The sequence below is a fragment of the Myotis myotis genome, unplaced genomic scaffold (assembly GCF_014108235.1).
Source record: "Myotis myotis isolate mMyoMyo1 unplaced genomic scaffold, mMyoMyo1.p scaffold_m19_p_42, whole genome shotgun sequence".
Taxonomy (NCBI): domain Eukaryota; kingdom Metazoa; phylum Chordata; class Mammalia; order Chiroptera; family Vespertilionidae; genus Myotis; species Myotis myotis.
Genome location: NW_023416349.1, coordinates 97,372 through 113,755, shown reverse-complemented (window position 1 = coordinate 113,755; position 16,384 = coordinate 97,372). Strand labels below are relative to the sequence as shown.

Genomic DNA, 16,384 nt, shown 5'->3' with positions numbered 1-16,384 from the left:
AAAACTCCCCGCTTCCAGGTGCCTGAGGGAGGCACGCCTAGCACGTCTGCCGCGCGGCATTATGGGTAACGTAGTTCCCTCCGCGCCCTTTGCGCCTCACCTTGGAGTATTCCTCAGTGGCACGCCTACGGCGGTCGGCACGGGGGATTGTGGGTAACGTAGTTCCTATGCTGACCGTTTGCGCCTTACTTCTGTGCGCCCATTGGCTGCATGCCTGCAGCGTGTGACGCGCGGCATTATGGGTATCGTAGTTCCCACAGCGTCGTTTGCGCCTTACCGCTGTACCTTCATCAGAGGCACGCCTACGGCACTCGGCACGGGGCATTGTGGGTAACGTAGTTCCCGCAGCGTCGTTTGAGCCTTCTGTACGTTCACCAGGGCCACGCCTACGTCACTCGGCACGGGGCATTGTGGGTAATGTGCTTCCCTCGCCTTCGGGAGCTGCCGCGCGGGAGCCCTCGGCACATGGCTGTGGAGCCCGCGAGGCCGCGTTAGCCCGGCGGTGGTCGCCCTCCAGGCCTCGCCGCGAGCTCCCGGGAGGACGGTGCGGGAGCGGGGCCGCGTCCCGGCGGGGCCGTGAGCGCCGAGCGTCGTTGGAAAAGGTGAGGCCCTGACCTCGTAGGCGAGGCCGGGAGGCTTGAGGGGGAATGCGGCCGCGTCGGCTCCGACTCGGGCGGGAGTGCGGCCTCCGGGTCCCTCCCACGGAGTGCGGCCGCGGGGTCCCTCCCACGCGTGCGGGGCGAGCGGGACGACGCGCCCGGAGCCACGAGGGGCCGGAGGGACGCGGGAGCCGCCGTGGGGGGGTCTCGGCAGCGCCGGGCCTGTGCCGGGGAGGCCGCCGGGCAGCTCGCGGGCCACGGCCAATCCCGGGCCCTGGCGGGCGACCGCTGAGGCGGCGCGGGAAGTTCGGGGACTCGCCCCTGTGGGGAAAAGGGGGAGCACGGGCTCCGGGTCCTGAGGTGGAGACTCAGTCTCGACGGGTTTGCTCTGAAAAGCCCACGCCCTCGGGGTGTCTCCCGCCGAGACGCCGCCAGCCCCGGGCAGGGGGGTCCCTCCCGCCGCCCCCCAACGCGCTCCCCCGAGATTCGAACTCAAGTCCCACGTGGCTCCGCTGACTTGAGCCCCATCTCCCGGGGCCGAAAGAATTGACCAGGCTCCCCCCAAAAAACAGAACCAAGGGGACCCGCAGCGCTCTTCATATTAAGGGGCTGTCAGTCTAAAACAGTAAATATCGGGCGCTCGGTCATTCCTAAGGGAGGGCTTTCTGGGGCCTCCCCTGGCCACCCAGGGGCTCAGGGAGGCGTCTCCCCTCCGGCGGGTCAGGGTTCGAGGATTGCCCACCCTGTGCCACTGCTCCGGGCCTGGTCGCACCCTCACACGCACTGCTTCCGGTCCTTTCCGACACCCTGGGGAACCCATGCGCCTTCAGTGCCCATTTCCCACTTTATTTTATTTTATTTATTTAATTTAATTTTTTAATTTTATTTATTTTATCTTATTTTATATCTTGTTTTGTTTAGAGGAAGGGAGAGGGAGAGAAACATTAATGCTGAGAGAACCATTGGCTGCGACCTGCATGTCCCCTACTGAGAAAACTACATTACCCAGAGGGGAATGCGCCCAATTTGGGGCAAGTCAGGGTGGGACTTCCCGTGCCCTCCTCAGAAGCTTCATATTTGCCTTTCAGGGTGGTTCACCAAGTCAGAAGCTCCAAAGCAACAGGCCGTGATGGAGAAGCGCCAGAGGGTCGTCCCTGCCATGCTGAGGCGGGTCCGAGACTTGCTGAGCCGCTATTGTTGGGGTTCAGGCCTTCCAGTCTCACAGATGGGGCTCTGCCCACAGAGTTCGATGGCCGTGGCAGCGCCAAGGCGCCAGGCTGAGGTGAGCATGTCCCCGCCTCCCCCACCCAACCCTGCAGCCCAGGCCCCACCTCAGGACCGGGAGGCTTTACTGGGTGACGATGGTGTGATGGGGGTGGGAGAGGGTGAGGAGCCAGCGGGTAAAAACATGCAGGGGCTGCTAAGCTGGAAGATTCGGGAAACCTGGGCCCTGTATTGTTTCTAAAGGCAACAGAGAAAGTGAGACAGAGGTGTGTGTGAGGAGTTTTACTTTTATTCTCGGGGCGCTGGGTCATGGAGGGATGTGAACAAAAGAGGGACATTGTGTGAGGCAGGGATTCTCAAGTTTTCCCAAAACTTCCCAGAGGAAGAACAGACTAGAAGGGAGAGGCCAGCAGGAGGGACTGGAAGGAGGACCCTGTAGGTGATGAGGTCACTGGCAGGTGCACACTGGACTGAGCCCCGAGGGATGCGGGCATCACCCGGCCCTGGGGCTGGGCCAGGGCCCTGAGCAGCCTGAGCCCCTGGGTCCTGGGGTGGGTGCCAGGCCCTCAGCAGCCCTTTAGTTCCCACAGGTTCCTGCAGGTGAGAGCCGCTGAGGGGACTGGGCTGTGGGGCTGATGTCAGGGCCTCACATTCCTGTGGCCTCTGAGGTCGTGGCGTCCTGGGGCTGTCCAGCTTCTCTTCCAGCTCGTAGGCCTGGGGATCTTGAACAGACACCAAGGCTAGAGTCCTAAGTCGAGGTCTAGGGTTATTTCACTTAGCATAATGCTCTCCAGTTCCATCCATGCCGTTGCAAATGGTAGGAGTTCTTTCTTTTTTACAGCAGCATAGTATTCCATCGTGTAGATGTACCACAGTTTTCTAATCCATTCATCTACTGATGGGCACTTAGGCTGTTTCCAGATCTTAGCTATGGTGAATTGTGCTGCTATGAACATATGGGTGCATATATCCTTTCTGATTGGTGTTTTTGGTTTCTTGGGATATATTCCTAGAAGTGGGATTACAAGGTCAAATGGGAGTTCCATTTTCAGTTTTTTGTGGAAACTCCATGCTGTCTTCCATAGTGGCTGCACCAGTCTGCATTCCCACCAGCGGTGCACGAGTGTTCCTTTTTCTCCACATCCTCTCCAGCACTTGTCGTTTGTTGATTTGTTGATGATAGCCAGTCTGACAGGTGTGAGATGGTACCTCATTGTTGTTTTGATTTGCATCTCTCGGATGATTAGTGACTTTGAGCATGTTTTCATATGTCTCTTGGCTTTCTGAATGTCCTCTTTTGAAAGGTGTCTATTTAGATCCTTTGCCCATTTTTTGATTGGATTGTTTATCTTCTTTTTGTTAAGTTGTATGAGTTCCCTATAAATTTTGGAGATTAGGCCCTTATCAGATATGACATTGGCAAATATGTTTTCCCACGCAGTGGGTTTTCTCGTTGTTTTGTTGCAGTTTGATTATAAGTTAGGGTTTTGAGTGAAGATGCCAGGACTTTTTTTTTTAAACTTTATTTATTTATTTTAGGGAGATAGGGACAGACAGACAGACATTGATTTGTTGTTCTATTTATTTATCCATTCACGGATTGATTCTTGTGTGTGCCCTGATGGGAGATTGAACCCCCAACCTTGGTGTATGGGGCCCGATGCTCCGCCCAACTGAGGAAACCTGGCTGGGTGCCTTCTGCATTTTCTTTTAAAAAATCTTTTTGATTGATTTTGGTGAGGAAGGGAGAGGGAGAGAGAGATAGAAATATCAATGATGAGAGAGAATCATTGATTGGCTGCCTCCTGCACGCAAGTGAGCCCGCAACCCAGGTATATGCCCTTGATTGGAATCGAACCTGGGACCTTTCAGTTTGCAGGTCAACGTTCTATCCACTGAGCCAAACCAGCTAGGGCTGCATTTTCTACCTTTAAGATTGACATAGAGAGAGGTAGGAGCCAGGGATGACATGAAGGTTTGGAGGAAGTGAAGCACCTCAATTTAGATGGCAAAACACACTGAAGGAAGAGCAGTATTCATTGAGGATATCGGGAGTTTTATTTTTGGCCTGATGAGGGTATGAGATTTTTGAGAGAGAGTTCATGGGTGTCTGGAATTCTGAGGAGGTGTTCAGGATGGAGACTTCTCCAAAAGGTAGTGGAGAGTGTGTGGGCCCGGGAGGAGCTGCAGCTCACTAAGATATGGGGAATCCTGGTCGGAATGTTAATGGTAATAGCCCAGGATGAGGAGCGTGGGCCTGAGGACTGGGTTCCTGTTGGAACCCTGGTTGTGGGAAGTGGGTGTCACAATATAAGTGACAGACAGAAGTGGTCATGTGGAGGGTGAGGGAGAGACTGGTTTGGCAAGTGGACAAGGCCTCCAAGGGACGAGGAATGTGGAACACATGAGGGTGGAAGAGTAACTCACACAAGATGAGAGGAGGGCTGATGCATATTCACTGCTTTCAAGACTCCAGAACATTGGTGTGACCCTTGTTGTGGCTGGGGTGTGGCCATCAGGTTGGCTCTTAGCTTAGGGGCACATGTGTTCATCTCGAAGTCTCACTGGGCACAGGCTAGAGGGCCACTGGGGCTGGGCCTTGTGTGGGGTGAGGAGAGGGAAGGCTGTGACTGTGAATGGACATCAGTTGCAGCACCAGTGGGGGAGCCTGTGGCCACCTGAGAGCCGATGTGGTTCTCAGCAGGTGACGTGGGAACAAGGAACAGTCAGGGGGGAGGCCTTCGGAGCAGGACTTCAGGCTGCGTCTGTGATGTGGACCATCAGAGTCCGGGTAGTACTTGATCCTCTTAGAATTTTCCAAACATTCTCTGGACCCCATCTGCTGAGCAGTGAAGAGAGAGGCCAAGGAGATGATGGGGTGCCGCACAGGAGGCGGCCGGGCAGTGGGGGTGCAGGTGGGAAAGGTGTGGGCGGGAGAGTGATGTGCACATGGAGAGGGCGTGTGAACTCATGGCCGCAGGGCCCTGGCATTGACACGAGAGTGAATGAAGGGCGAGCCCATGCCTATTGGTATCTGGTGGAAACGTGATGTGGCTCCCCCGGGGAATTGCCTGGAAGGAGGGGGTGCTGTGGTCCTACATGCCCGGCCCAGAGCTTCGATGTCATTTATGTCCCTTCCTGCCTTTTGTTGAGGGCAGATACAATGATCAGTAGGGCCTCAGTGAGATAGCAGACCTCAGTGCAACCCAGGCTTGGAAATCTCCCCTGGCATAGGGAAGGGAGAAGGAGAAGCAGGGACTAGATTAGGGAGGTGGTAAAGTAATAATCCTGGGAAAGAAGCAAATCATGGAAAAATTGTCCCTGTCGGGGCATGTTTGAATTTTTTTTTTAATATATTTTATTGATTTTTTACAGAGAGGAAGGGAGAGGGATAGAGAGTTAGAAACATCAATCAGCTGCCTCCTGCACACCCCCCACTGGGGATGTGCCTGCAACCAAGGCACATGCTCTTGACCGGAATCGAACCTGGGACCCTTGAGTCTGCAGGCCAACGCTCTATCCACTGAGCCAAACCAGCCAGGGCTTGACTTTCCTTTAAAGCTGTGCTTCTGGGAATGTAGCTGTGAGAGAGAGATGTGATTCACATAATTATGTGCGGAGGGTACTGTAAAGGGAAGGGATTTGGGTTGCCAGGGTGAAGGGTGATGCCATGGTTTTTATGTATTAGAGGGACACTGGGCTCACGGGTATTGCCTGACAACTTGAGTGTCTCATCACTCACACACTCTCTGTGGCCAACTTCTCTGTATGTTTGTGACACCCACTGTGTTAACAAGGGGCAGTGTGGCCTACATGCCAAGCGCAGAGCTGTTATCATCTCTCTGCCCCTCTGCCTGTTATTGTGGGAAGACACAGTATCAATGGGAATATAGAAGTGAGTGACTCCAACGATAGCAGGGCTTGGTGTCATTGATGTGGGAGGAGGGAGCAGATGGATGTGGAGGCTGGGTGGTATGAGGAATGTAAAATCCTAGAAGTGAAGCTGGTCATGAACTGAATTGTCGCCATTATGACAGGATATGGACTTTGAGGACGTGGCCATTGCCTTCTCCCAGGAGGAGTGGGGGCTCCTTGATGAGGCTCAGAGACTGCTGTACTGCGAGGTGATGCTGGAGAACTTTGCACTTGTAGCATCTGTTGGTAAGACCTTCATATCACTACTCATGTCCTAGGTCATGGCCTCCCTTTTCGTTTTTCCTCCTGAAGTAGCTTAGTCCCTCAGCCAGACCATGGGCTCTGCTAATTTCCGCACTTTGTTGTCATACGTGCTGTGGCTGTTGTGCTGAGTTGTTTGGTGAGTTCCCTCTGCCGGGAACACTCTGAGCATCCCTTACATCTGTTGCCTCAAAAAGTTCAGTGAATGGGCCTCAGCTCAGACAGCCCAATACATGCCCCGTCTTCACCCTCTGCCTGGAAGGGTGACTCTGCCCAGATTCATGGCTTCTGGTTCTGGCTCCTTCCATTAGCTAACAATCCTTTGTGACTTCCTGTGCCAGGTCATGATCATTCTTTATATGAACCATGGACTGTACTTGTCAGAACCACCTCAATTGTTTGTAATATTGTCTTCCCTGAACACTATCGTATGTCAAGTTGGCTCTGGGCCAGTAGTGGCTGCTTACGTGTGTTGTCTGTCATTAAGATTTGGATCATTCAGGTTCTGAGTAGTTGTTTCATTGAAGGTGCAGGGAGAACCCTGCTTCTATCACAGGCTGTACATGGAAAGATGGTCTCAGGAGAAGGCTGGCCCTGGTGAGTGGCAGCTAGGCAAGAGAATGACCTAAGGGCTGTGTTCTGATCATGCCCAGATACTGCTTGTGTCCAATAGTGTTGTGGTGCAGGTGCCCCTGCTCACAACACATTTCCATTTTTTCTTTCCCATATTTGATCCTTTGATAACTTGTCATTTCATTGGTGACTTCTCAGCTCCTGGCTACCTTCCCCTGTGTGGTCTCCCGGCATCAGCTGTTCCTCTGCACTGGTTCCTCTGGTGTATGTTCCAGCATTTACCTGTGCATATGTTATGAGGTGTGCATGTGTCCTTAGTAAGTGCATAGACACCAGCTCCTCACTTACTGAATTTTACTGGGGGTAAAACATAACCAGCCTTCTGGACAGCTTGCCCATTCCACCCGTAGACAAGCCCTTCTGAATGCTTTCAGCGGAAGAATTAGTTGGCGATGCTGTTTCTATTCCATGTGGCTGCCTGCCATCTCTGTGTCCTTTTCCTGGGGAGGCCTCCCCTATTTTGTGATCTTCAGAAGCCCAGTACTGCACAGCAGCACATTATTCAGCCTGCCTCCAGGGCTCTGTTTTCAGACGATCCCATGAAACCAAAAACCAAGGTCCCCTGAAACCAACATACGGAGTCTGACAAACCTTAGTAATGGGACTCGCTCCTCCCACCGCAGCCAACACCATTACCTCAGCATTTCTCTGCTTTCAGGTTGTTGGCATAAAAGTGAAGATGAGGAGACCTCTTCCAAGCAGAGTGTATCTGTAACAGCAGAGTCACAGGTCAAGGCTTCTAAGACAGCTCTACCAACCCTGAAGACCCATCTTTGTGACCAGTGTGTCTCAGTCTTAAAAGCTATTCTGCACCTGACTGAGTCACAAGTAGCAGACTTTGAGCAGAAAGCCTTCTTCAGTGACGCACGTGTGAGAGACTTCTGTTTCAGTGCAAACCCTCACCAGCAACAGAGGGAAGCAGGTGGAGAGAAGCCCTGGAACGAAGCTATGGACTGGGCCTCGTTGCTGACCAGGTGCAGCGTCTATGCATCACAGAAGCCTTTCACGTATAGGGAGGTAGAAGAGGATTTCCCAGCCATCTCAGGCCTTCAGCACCAGGACACTCTTCACACTGAGGAGCCACACAGTGGTCCTGAGAGTGGGCAGGCCGTTCTTAGTGGAAAACATCATCCCGAGTCGGGTGAGTGTAAAGCGGCTGCCTTCCACAACCAGAACCTTGTTCAACAGCAGAGCGTCTGCCCTGGAAAAGGGCGTTTTGAGTGTCGCAAATGTGGGAAGGCCTTTCGCCAAAAGTTTAACCTCATTCGTCATAGGAGACTTCACACTGGACAGAAGCCTTATGAGTGTGGTGATTGTCCGAAATCCTTTAGCCAAAGCTCTAGCTTCATTCAGTACAAGAGAGGTCACACTGGAGAAAAGTCATATGAGTGTAGTGATTGTGGAATGTCCTTCAGCCATAGGTCTAAGCTCATTGAACACCACAGAGGTCACACAGGTGAAAGGCCTTATGAGTGTCGTGAATGTGGGAAGTTTTTTAGACGCAAAGATTACCTCCAAAACCACGAGAGAGTTCACACTGGAGACAAGCCGTATGAATGTAGTGATTGTGGGAGATGCTTTCGCTATCAAAATGGACTCATTCAACATGAGAGAATTCACACTGGAGAAAAGCCATATGAGTGTAGCTATTGTGGAAAGTCCTTCAGCCAGAGCTCAACACTCATTGAACACCACCGAGGTCACACTGGGGAAAAGCCTTATGAGTGTAGTGTTTGTGGGACATCTTTCAGCAGAAGGTCTGGCTTCACTCGACATCAAAGAATTCACACTGGAGAAAAGCCATATGAGTGTAGTGATTGTGGGAAATGCTTTAGCTATAATAGTGGACTCGTTCAACATCAGAAAATTCACACTGGAGAAAAGCCATATGAATGTAGTGATTGTGGAATGTTCTTCAGCCATAGGTCTAAGCTCATGGAACATCACAAAGGTCACACCGGAGAAAAGCCTTATGAGTGTAATGAATGTGGGAAGTTTTTTAGACGCAAAGCTAACCTCCGTATTCACCAGAGAGTTCACACTGGAGAAAAGCCTTATAAGTGCAGTGAATGTGGGAAAACCTTTGGACAAAACTGTAACCTCCTCCAACATGTGAAAGCTCACACTGGAGAAAAGCCATATCAGTGTACTGATTGTGGGAAGTCCTTCAGCCGTAATTCTATCCTCATTGATCACCAGCGATCTCACACTGGAGAAAAGCCTTTTGAGTGCAGTGTTTGTGGGAAATGCTTTAGACTACGCAGCAGTCTTAGTTATCACCATCACGTTCATTCTGGGAAAAAAGCCTTATGACTGGTGAATGTGGGAATTCCTATAGCAATACTTGTGGCCTCGTTCTTCACCAGATAGTTCACACTGGAGAAAAACCGTATGAATGTTGTGATTGTGGAAAATGCTTTAGTTTTAAACATAGACTCATTCAACATCAACTCACAGTGAAGAAAAGCCCTATGAGTATAGTTATTGTTGAAAGTCATTCACACAAAGGTCTCAGCTCAGTAAACACTGCAAAGGTCACACTGGTGAAAGGCCTTATGTGTGTAGTGTTTGTGGGAAGTCCTTCGTGACAACCTCTCTCCTCATTGAACACCAGCGATGTCACACTCGAGAAAAGCCGTGTGAGTGTAGTGAATTTGGAAAGTTTTTTTTTTTTTTTTAATATATAATTTTATTGATTTTAGGGAGGAACAGAGAGGGTGAGAGATAGAAACATCAAGGTTGAGAGAACCATGGATTGGCTGCCTCCTGCACGCCCCCTACTGGGGATCAAGCCAGCAACCTGGACATGTGCACTTCATGGGAATCAAATCTGGGACCCTTCAGTCTGCAGGCTTACTCTTCTATCCACAGAGCCAAACCGGTCAGGGCAAACGTGGGAAGTTTTTTTATAGAAAGCTCTATCCTTTTCCAACACTACAGAGTTCACTCCGGAGAAATGCCTTTGCAATGTAGTGATTGTGGGAAATTCTTTAGACAATGTTCCAACCTGATTCAACACTGGAGAGTTCATTCTGGAGGAAAGCCTATGGGTGTAGTGGATGTGGGGATTCTTTTAGACTCAAATCTAACCTCTTTAGACACTAGAATGTTCACACTGGAGAAAAGCTTTAAAGATGCTGGGATGTTGGGAATGTTTCATTTCCTCAGTCATAATAACACTAGAGGAGACGGAGAACCATTTACTTTAAATCTTTTTAGCGAAATTGCTAGATTCCTCATACACTTCAGGTACAAATGTTTTTAACTCTCTATCCCTCTCCCTTCCTCTCTGTAAAAAATCAATAAAACATATTTTAAAAAAAAATCACAAGGACAAACTCTAGACAGAGTAGGCATGTTCCTGCCTGAACCTGTTTTCGCACATGGTCAGTTATATGTTGCTTTCTCTCGAGTTCGAAGAGCATGTGACGTTAAAGTTATAAATAATTCATCAAAAGGGAAATTAGTCAAGCACTCTGAAAGTGTTTTCACTCTTAATGTGGTGTACAGGGAGATACTAGGATAAGTTTACTCACTTTATTAGTCATTGTTTGCATAACTTGTTTTTATATGATGTTTTTTTTATATCATGCCTCTGTTATATCCATTTGTTACTGTTTATTTATTAATAAATTTATATATTCTCATACATTTTAGTAATTGCCTTTCATCTCTCACACTTCTATTATAGAGAAAGGGCAAATAGCAATATTAAAATATTTCCTCTAATTCCCTTTTAATGTGCATGGATTTCATGCACCGGGCCACTAGTTTTTAAATAAAATGTGAACATTGAGTACAACAGTATTTGGGGGGAGCTCAAAGGTTAGCTTTTTATACCATTTCATGGATTTTCGTAACAGATTATTATAGGCCAGCCGTGGGCAAACTACGGCCCACGGGTCAGATCCGGCCTGTTTGAAATGAATAAAACTAAAAAAAAAAAGACTGTACCCTTTTATGTAATGATGTTTACTTTGAATTTATATTAGTTCACACAAACACTCCATCCATGCTTTTGTTCTGGCCCTCCGGTCCAGTTTAAGAACCCATTGTGGCCCTCGAGTCAAAAAGTTTGCCCACCCCTGTTATAGGCACTCATTTGATCAGATATATCAACTGCTGCTTTTCCTGCATTATAATCCACTACAATTTTTGGTTTCAAGTAGTGACATGATCTGTTTTCAGCGTTCACCATCTCTGACGTATGTTTTGTTGAAAGAAGATACATTACAACATTAGTTGGTGTCGTATTTTCTTTTTCTAAACTTTTCCCTGCATATACAGCGCTAAATGGAAAGGAAGACAAAAACAGGCTTGGCGCTTAACATGTTAATTTTGTTGGTTCTGTTCACTTTGTGGGATGCTTTGAAAGGATAATTGTCATCTGTCAGCATGTGGGGCTGAAGAGATGTGGGGATGCTAAAATTTCTATGCTGCTTAAGGGACAGTAAGATGTCAGAAGATTGCTCTTTGTTTAACATTGCCTTACTGCATTGCTGCCCAAAGCCTTCAGTGTAAGACTATGACTCTGGCCCCTAATCTGCAAGATTATTGGGGAGGTCATAGGTCACCTCGAAGAGGAAGCCTTTGTTGTGTTTCTGTAAACATGAGTTTTATTAGAGGCCCGGTGCATGCAATTCATGCACGGGTAGGGTCCCTAGGCCATGGCTGGGGCCTTCCTTCCCTGGCTGCTGGTTGCCAGCTGGGGCCTTCCTTCGTTCCACACCGCCCCCTGGTGGTCAGTGCACGTCATTGTTAGTGACCAAACCCCAGGTGTCTGGGTCGAACTACTGAGGGAACAATTTGCATATTAGGCTTTTATATACAGTATATAGGTTGCTTTGTTTACAGTACATATTAAATAGTGCCCAGCAACCTTGAGGCAGTGATGTAGAAAATTTCATAGGCTGGTGCTTTTTTTCTTGTAGGACTCTGAGGATTAGGTGGAAGCACAACTGGAAAAGAAACACTATTATTAGTGAGTGGAAAACTGCAGTAGCCTTAGCCAGCTTGGCTCCGTGGACAGAGCATCAGCCAGCAGACCATAGGGGCCCAGGATCGTTTCTGCTCTAGGGCACGTACCTCAGTTGCAGTCTCTTCCCCAGCCCAGGCCCTGGTCAGGACTCATGGCAGGAGACAACCAATGAAGTGTTTCTCTCACATTGATATTTCTGTCTTTCTTTCTCTTCCACTCTCCCTAAAAACCAATGGAAAAATAGCCTCAGGTGAGGATTAATAAAGAAAAGAAAAAGGACATTGCAGTAAGTTAAATAAAGGGTGCTTTTTCTGAATGTTCATCCACAAATCTTGCAGACACTGGCTTCTGTGATCTGTGGTTACAGACAGTCTCAAGGCCTCCACCACTACTTCCTGTAGCTGAGGTTATTGGCCAGGAAAATAATCTAATGGTTTTGTGGGCTCCCCTGGAATCTCTGGGGTTTTCACCTCAAGGTTGTTTCTCTACAAGCAAGAAAGCAGAGCTAGAAAGATGCTCTTCCTTTAGTCAGTCCCAGATGTGTCCTTTGTAACCAATCAGCATTCCTGTTGACTCAGGGCAACAGTCTTCACTACTTGCCAGTACTTGCTGCCACTGAAGAGAGAGATGGTAGAGTCCATATAGGCTTGCCAACCTACATTTCTAAGAAAAGACGGCCGAAACCGGTTTGGCTCAGTGGATAGAGCGTCGGCCTGGGGACTGAGGGGTCCCAGGTTCGATTCCAGTCAAGGGCATGTACCTGGGTTGCGGGCACATCCCCCAGTAGGAGATGTGCAGGAGGCGGCTGATTGATGTTTCTCTCCCATCGATGTTTCTAACTCTCTATCTCTCTCCCTTCCTCTCTGTAAAAAATCAATAAAATATATTTAAAAAAAAAAAAGAAAAGACAGATATCTAGGCCTTCATTTGGAGCCAGTTTTTATTTTTATTTATTTATTTACTTATTCATTTTTAAATATATTTTATTGATTTTTTACAGAGAGGAAGGGAGAGGGATAGAGAGTTAGAAACATCGATGAGAGAGAAACATCGATCAGCTGCCTCTTGCACACCCCCTCCTGGGGATGTGCCCACAACCAAGGTACATGCCCTTGCCCGGAATCGAACCTGGGACCCTTTCAGTCCGCAGGCCGACGCTCTATCCACTGAGCCAAACTGGTTAGGGCTGGAGGCAGTTTTTAAAGTTTTCAAGTGTATATGTGTTATTCACATTCAACAAAGTGCACTTACCTAATGTGTGCTGTTTGGTGCGCTGTGACATACAAGAAATAAACCAGTCTGTCACATACAGGTGGGGTGAAAACAGGCTTACAGTTGCGAGTGAAACCGTTTCTTTTTTTTTAATGTTTTATTGATTTTTTTACAGAGAAGAAGGGAGAGGGATAGAGAGCTAGAAACATCGATGAGAGAGAAACACTGACCAGCTGCCTCCTGCACACCCCCCACTGGGGATGTGCCCGCAACCAAGGTACATGCCCTTGACTGGAATCGAACCTGGGACCCTTCAGTCCGCAGGCCGACGCTCTATCCACTGAGCCAAACCGATCAGGGCTCTTGTATTGTTTTTTATTTTAATACTAGTGACCCGGCGCGCGAAATCGCGCTAGATCCGATATCCCAGGGCTCCTCGATGGGTTGCCCCAAAGAGGTCGACCGGAGCCGCGGGCCCCCCAGGCCTCATCCTCTGCTTTCTCCTCCTCCTCCTCCTCCTCCTCCTTCTATTCCTCCTCCTCCTCACATTCTCCTTCTCCTCGTCATCTTCCACTATGATAATGGCCTCTTCCTTCCCCTGTAGACTGGGCTAACACCTCGTACTCCTGTCCCCCTATGCTACAGGTATCTAGGGCCTCTCCACCAAAGCCGGTCATCTGGTTGGGTAAGACCAAGGTGACGCCTGAAGCAGTCACTGACAAGGGCTGACCCCGACCTACGAGAGGGAAACAGTTACAGGCCTATGTTGGTCTTCTGGGGTATTGGCGAGTGTTCATTCCCCACCTGGCGCAGTTGTGGCGGCCATTGTACCAGTTGTCCAAAAGGAGGCGACGTGGGACCGGATTCCCGAAGTGGAGGAGGCCTTTCCAGCTGCCTGGCAGGTTGGAGACCTGACCCAACCATTCCAGTTGGACATGACGGCTACTCTCTCGGGGTCTGGTTGGGGCCTGTGGCAACAGCATGGGCGGAGAAGGGTGCCCTTGGGTTCTGGTCCCAGCTGTGGGAGGGGCCGAGAGCCGGAGCTCCCACACTGAGAAGCAGGCAGCAGCCACTTGCAGGCCTGAGGCAATCACGGCACAAAGCAAGGTGCTCCTGAAGACTGCCTCTCCTGTAGCCGGTTGGCTTAGGTCCTGGGTGACCAGGCCCAAGTCTGTCACAGGACTGGCAAATCCCGTGGGGTCCAGTGGCAATTGAGACCCTGTCAAGGGATGAAACCCCTGCCCTCGAAGGTGTGGCTCAGTGGATAGAGGATTGGCCTGTGGACTGAAGGGTCCCGGGTTTGATTCCAGCCAAGGGCACAGGCCCGGGTTGCAGGCTCAATCCCCAGTAGGGGGCGTGCAGGAGGCAGCCAATCGATGATTCTCTCTTATCATTGATGTTTCTCTCTCTCCCTCTCCTTTCTTCTCTGAAACCAATATATTTTTTAAAAAAAACGCCATAGGAGGTTCTATGGAGGAAGTACTCCCTAGTCCAGTGATGGCGAACCTTTTGAGCTCGGCGTGTCAGCATTTTGAAAAACCCTAACTTTGGTGCCGTGTCACATATAGAAATTTTTTGATATTTGCAACCATATAAAACAAAGACTTATATTTTTGATATTTATTTTATATATTTAAATGCCATTTAACAAAGAAAAATTAACCAAAAAAATGAGTTTGCGTGTCACCTCTGACACATGTGTCATAGGTTCGCCATCACTGCCCTAGTCCGTTCCGGGAGGGTACGCGCCCCCTCCTGGCGACCATGTGGTACACAGATGGGCCCACTAGGGGGAGCCCTGCTACATGGATGGTGGTGACTGTTCGTTTGGATACAGACAAACTGTAGTTCGATTCTGGTACGGGAAAACATAGCCAATGAGCTGAACTGAGAGCAGACCGATGGCTTTGACAAAGGAACCTGGCTCTGTAGCCATTGGGACAGCCAGCAGGGCTGTCTTTAAAGGCTTGACTTGGTGGTGGCGGCAATGGCACAAGCAGCAGTGGCCGAGAGGACATCGCCGGAAGGAGATGTGGGAAGCAGGGACTTCCAGAGAGGCAACAGTGCGCCATTTGAGTGGCCGTTGGCCGCTGTTACCCCTGGGAAGGGCCGAGAGCTAGTACCTTCCCCCGGAGATCAGGTGGTGTCTCCATGGGAAAGTGGGGCACGTGGGACCATGGACAGTGATGCAGGCGGCTGAGGGTTGGGGCCTGGTCATCCCCTGGGAAGCCCTCACTGCAGGAGGCGGTTGTCCCCACTGAGCTCAGGCCCCCCCTTCCCCTCACTCCCTGCCCCTCCTGTCTATGTGGCCTCCAGGGAAAGACGGGCCATGTCCTCAGAGGAGGGGCCCCCTGCAACATTGGCAGGTGGATTTCATTGGGTCTCTCCTTCTGGACCAGGCTTTTTTTTTTTTTTTTTTTTTTTTTTTAATATATCTATGAAAGACCACTTGGGAGCCGAGAACCCGGTATTACAGGCTTTATTAGGAGAAAGAGCTGCCGGGCTGTCTCAACGGGAGAGCAGCAGCCTCCGGCAGAGGGGAGCACTGTTTTGAAGGCAGGAATGAGGAAGGAACGAGGGCTTAGGGTACTCGGTGGGTGCTGATTGGTGGTTCAATGTATAGTCCACATAAGGTACAGAACTGGGCCTTCTGGTGTTTCCGGGCTGCAGGCTGCGTCACGTTTACCGTTACTCCACCTGCCGTTCTGGGGAAGGGATGATCTATCAATCAATCAATATATATATGCAAGCCTAAGCGACCATTACAACCCGTCGACCAACTGGTCGACTTAACGACCAGTTGTTATGATGCGCACTGTCCACCCGGGGGGCAGATGCTCAATGCAGGGGCTGTACCCTGGTGGTCAGTGCACTTCCACAGCCAACCTCTTGCAGTCCCTCCCCCTCGTTGGCCAGCCCTGATTGGTCCTGATTGCCGGCCAGGCCAAGGGACCTCACCTGTGCACAGGTTTTGTGCACTGGGCCCCTTTAGGATATATATACTCTGTGTGTGTGTGTGTGTGTGTGTGTGTGTGTGTGTGTGTGTGTATACACACATATACATACATATACATACGTACATGCACACATACTAGAGGCCCAGCGCACAAAATTCGTTCAAGATGGGCTCAGCCCTCGCAGCCCTGGCTTCTAGAAGGTCTCCCAGAAGGATGTCCAGAAGATTGTTTGGCTGTCTGGTCTAATTAGCATATTATGCTTTTATTATTATAGATTTTGTTGTTGTTAATCCTCACCCGAGGATATTTTTCCATTGATTTTTAGAGAGAGTGGAGGAGAGAGGGAAAGACAGAGAGAAACATTGATGTGAGAGAGACACATCGATTGGTTGCCTCCTGCATACGCCCCTGACAAGGGCCTGGGCCAGGGAGGATCCTGCAACCGAAGTACATGCCCTTGACCAGAATCGAACCCAGGGCCCTTTGGTTTGAAGGCCGATGCTCTATCCACTGAGCCAAACCTGATAGGGCTTGAATTTTATTGATTTCAGAGAGGAAGGGAGAGGGAGAGGGAGAGAGAGATAGAAACATCAATGATGAAAGAG

The 16,384-nt window shown here is 49.8% G+C and overlaps 1 protein-coding gene across 1 annotated transcript; it reads left to right on the top strand.

Moving 5' to 3' along the window:
- Nucleotides 1-409: 409 nt before the first annotated feature.
- LOC118655138 (zinc finger protein 883-like) lies at nucleotides 410-9,328 on the top strand. The gene is made up of 4 exons (XM_036306609.1): nucleotides 410-602; nucleotides 1,688-1,881; nucleotides 5,861-5,984; nucleotides 7,291-9,328. Exons 2-4 carry the CDS (start codon nucleotides 1,729-1,731, stop codon nucleotides 8,943-8,945), a joined length of 1,932 nt encoding a protein of 643 aa, XP_036162502.1. The 5' UTR covers nucleotides 410-602; nucleotides 1,688-1,728; the 3' UTR covers nucleotides 8,946-9,328.
- Nucleotides 9,329-16,384: the final 7,056 nt, after the last annotated feature.

Coding starts and splice junctions, on each gene's coding strand:
- LOC118655138 (XM_036306609.1), top strand. CDS start 1,729: ATGGAGAAGCGCCAGAGGGTCGTCCCTGCCATGCTGAGGCGGGTCCGA. Junction 1,882..5,860: donor CGCCAAGGCGCCAGGCTGAG/GTGAGCATGTCC, acceptor CCATTATGACAG/GATATGGACTTTGAGGACGT. Junction 5,985..7,290: donor TGCACTTGTAGCATCTGTTG/GTAAGACCTTCA, acceptor CTCTGCTTTCAG/GTTGTTGGCATAAAAGTGAA.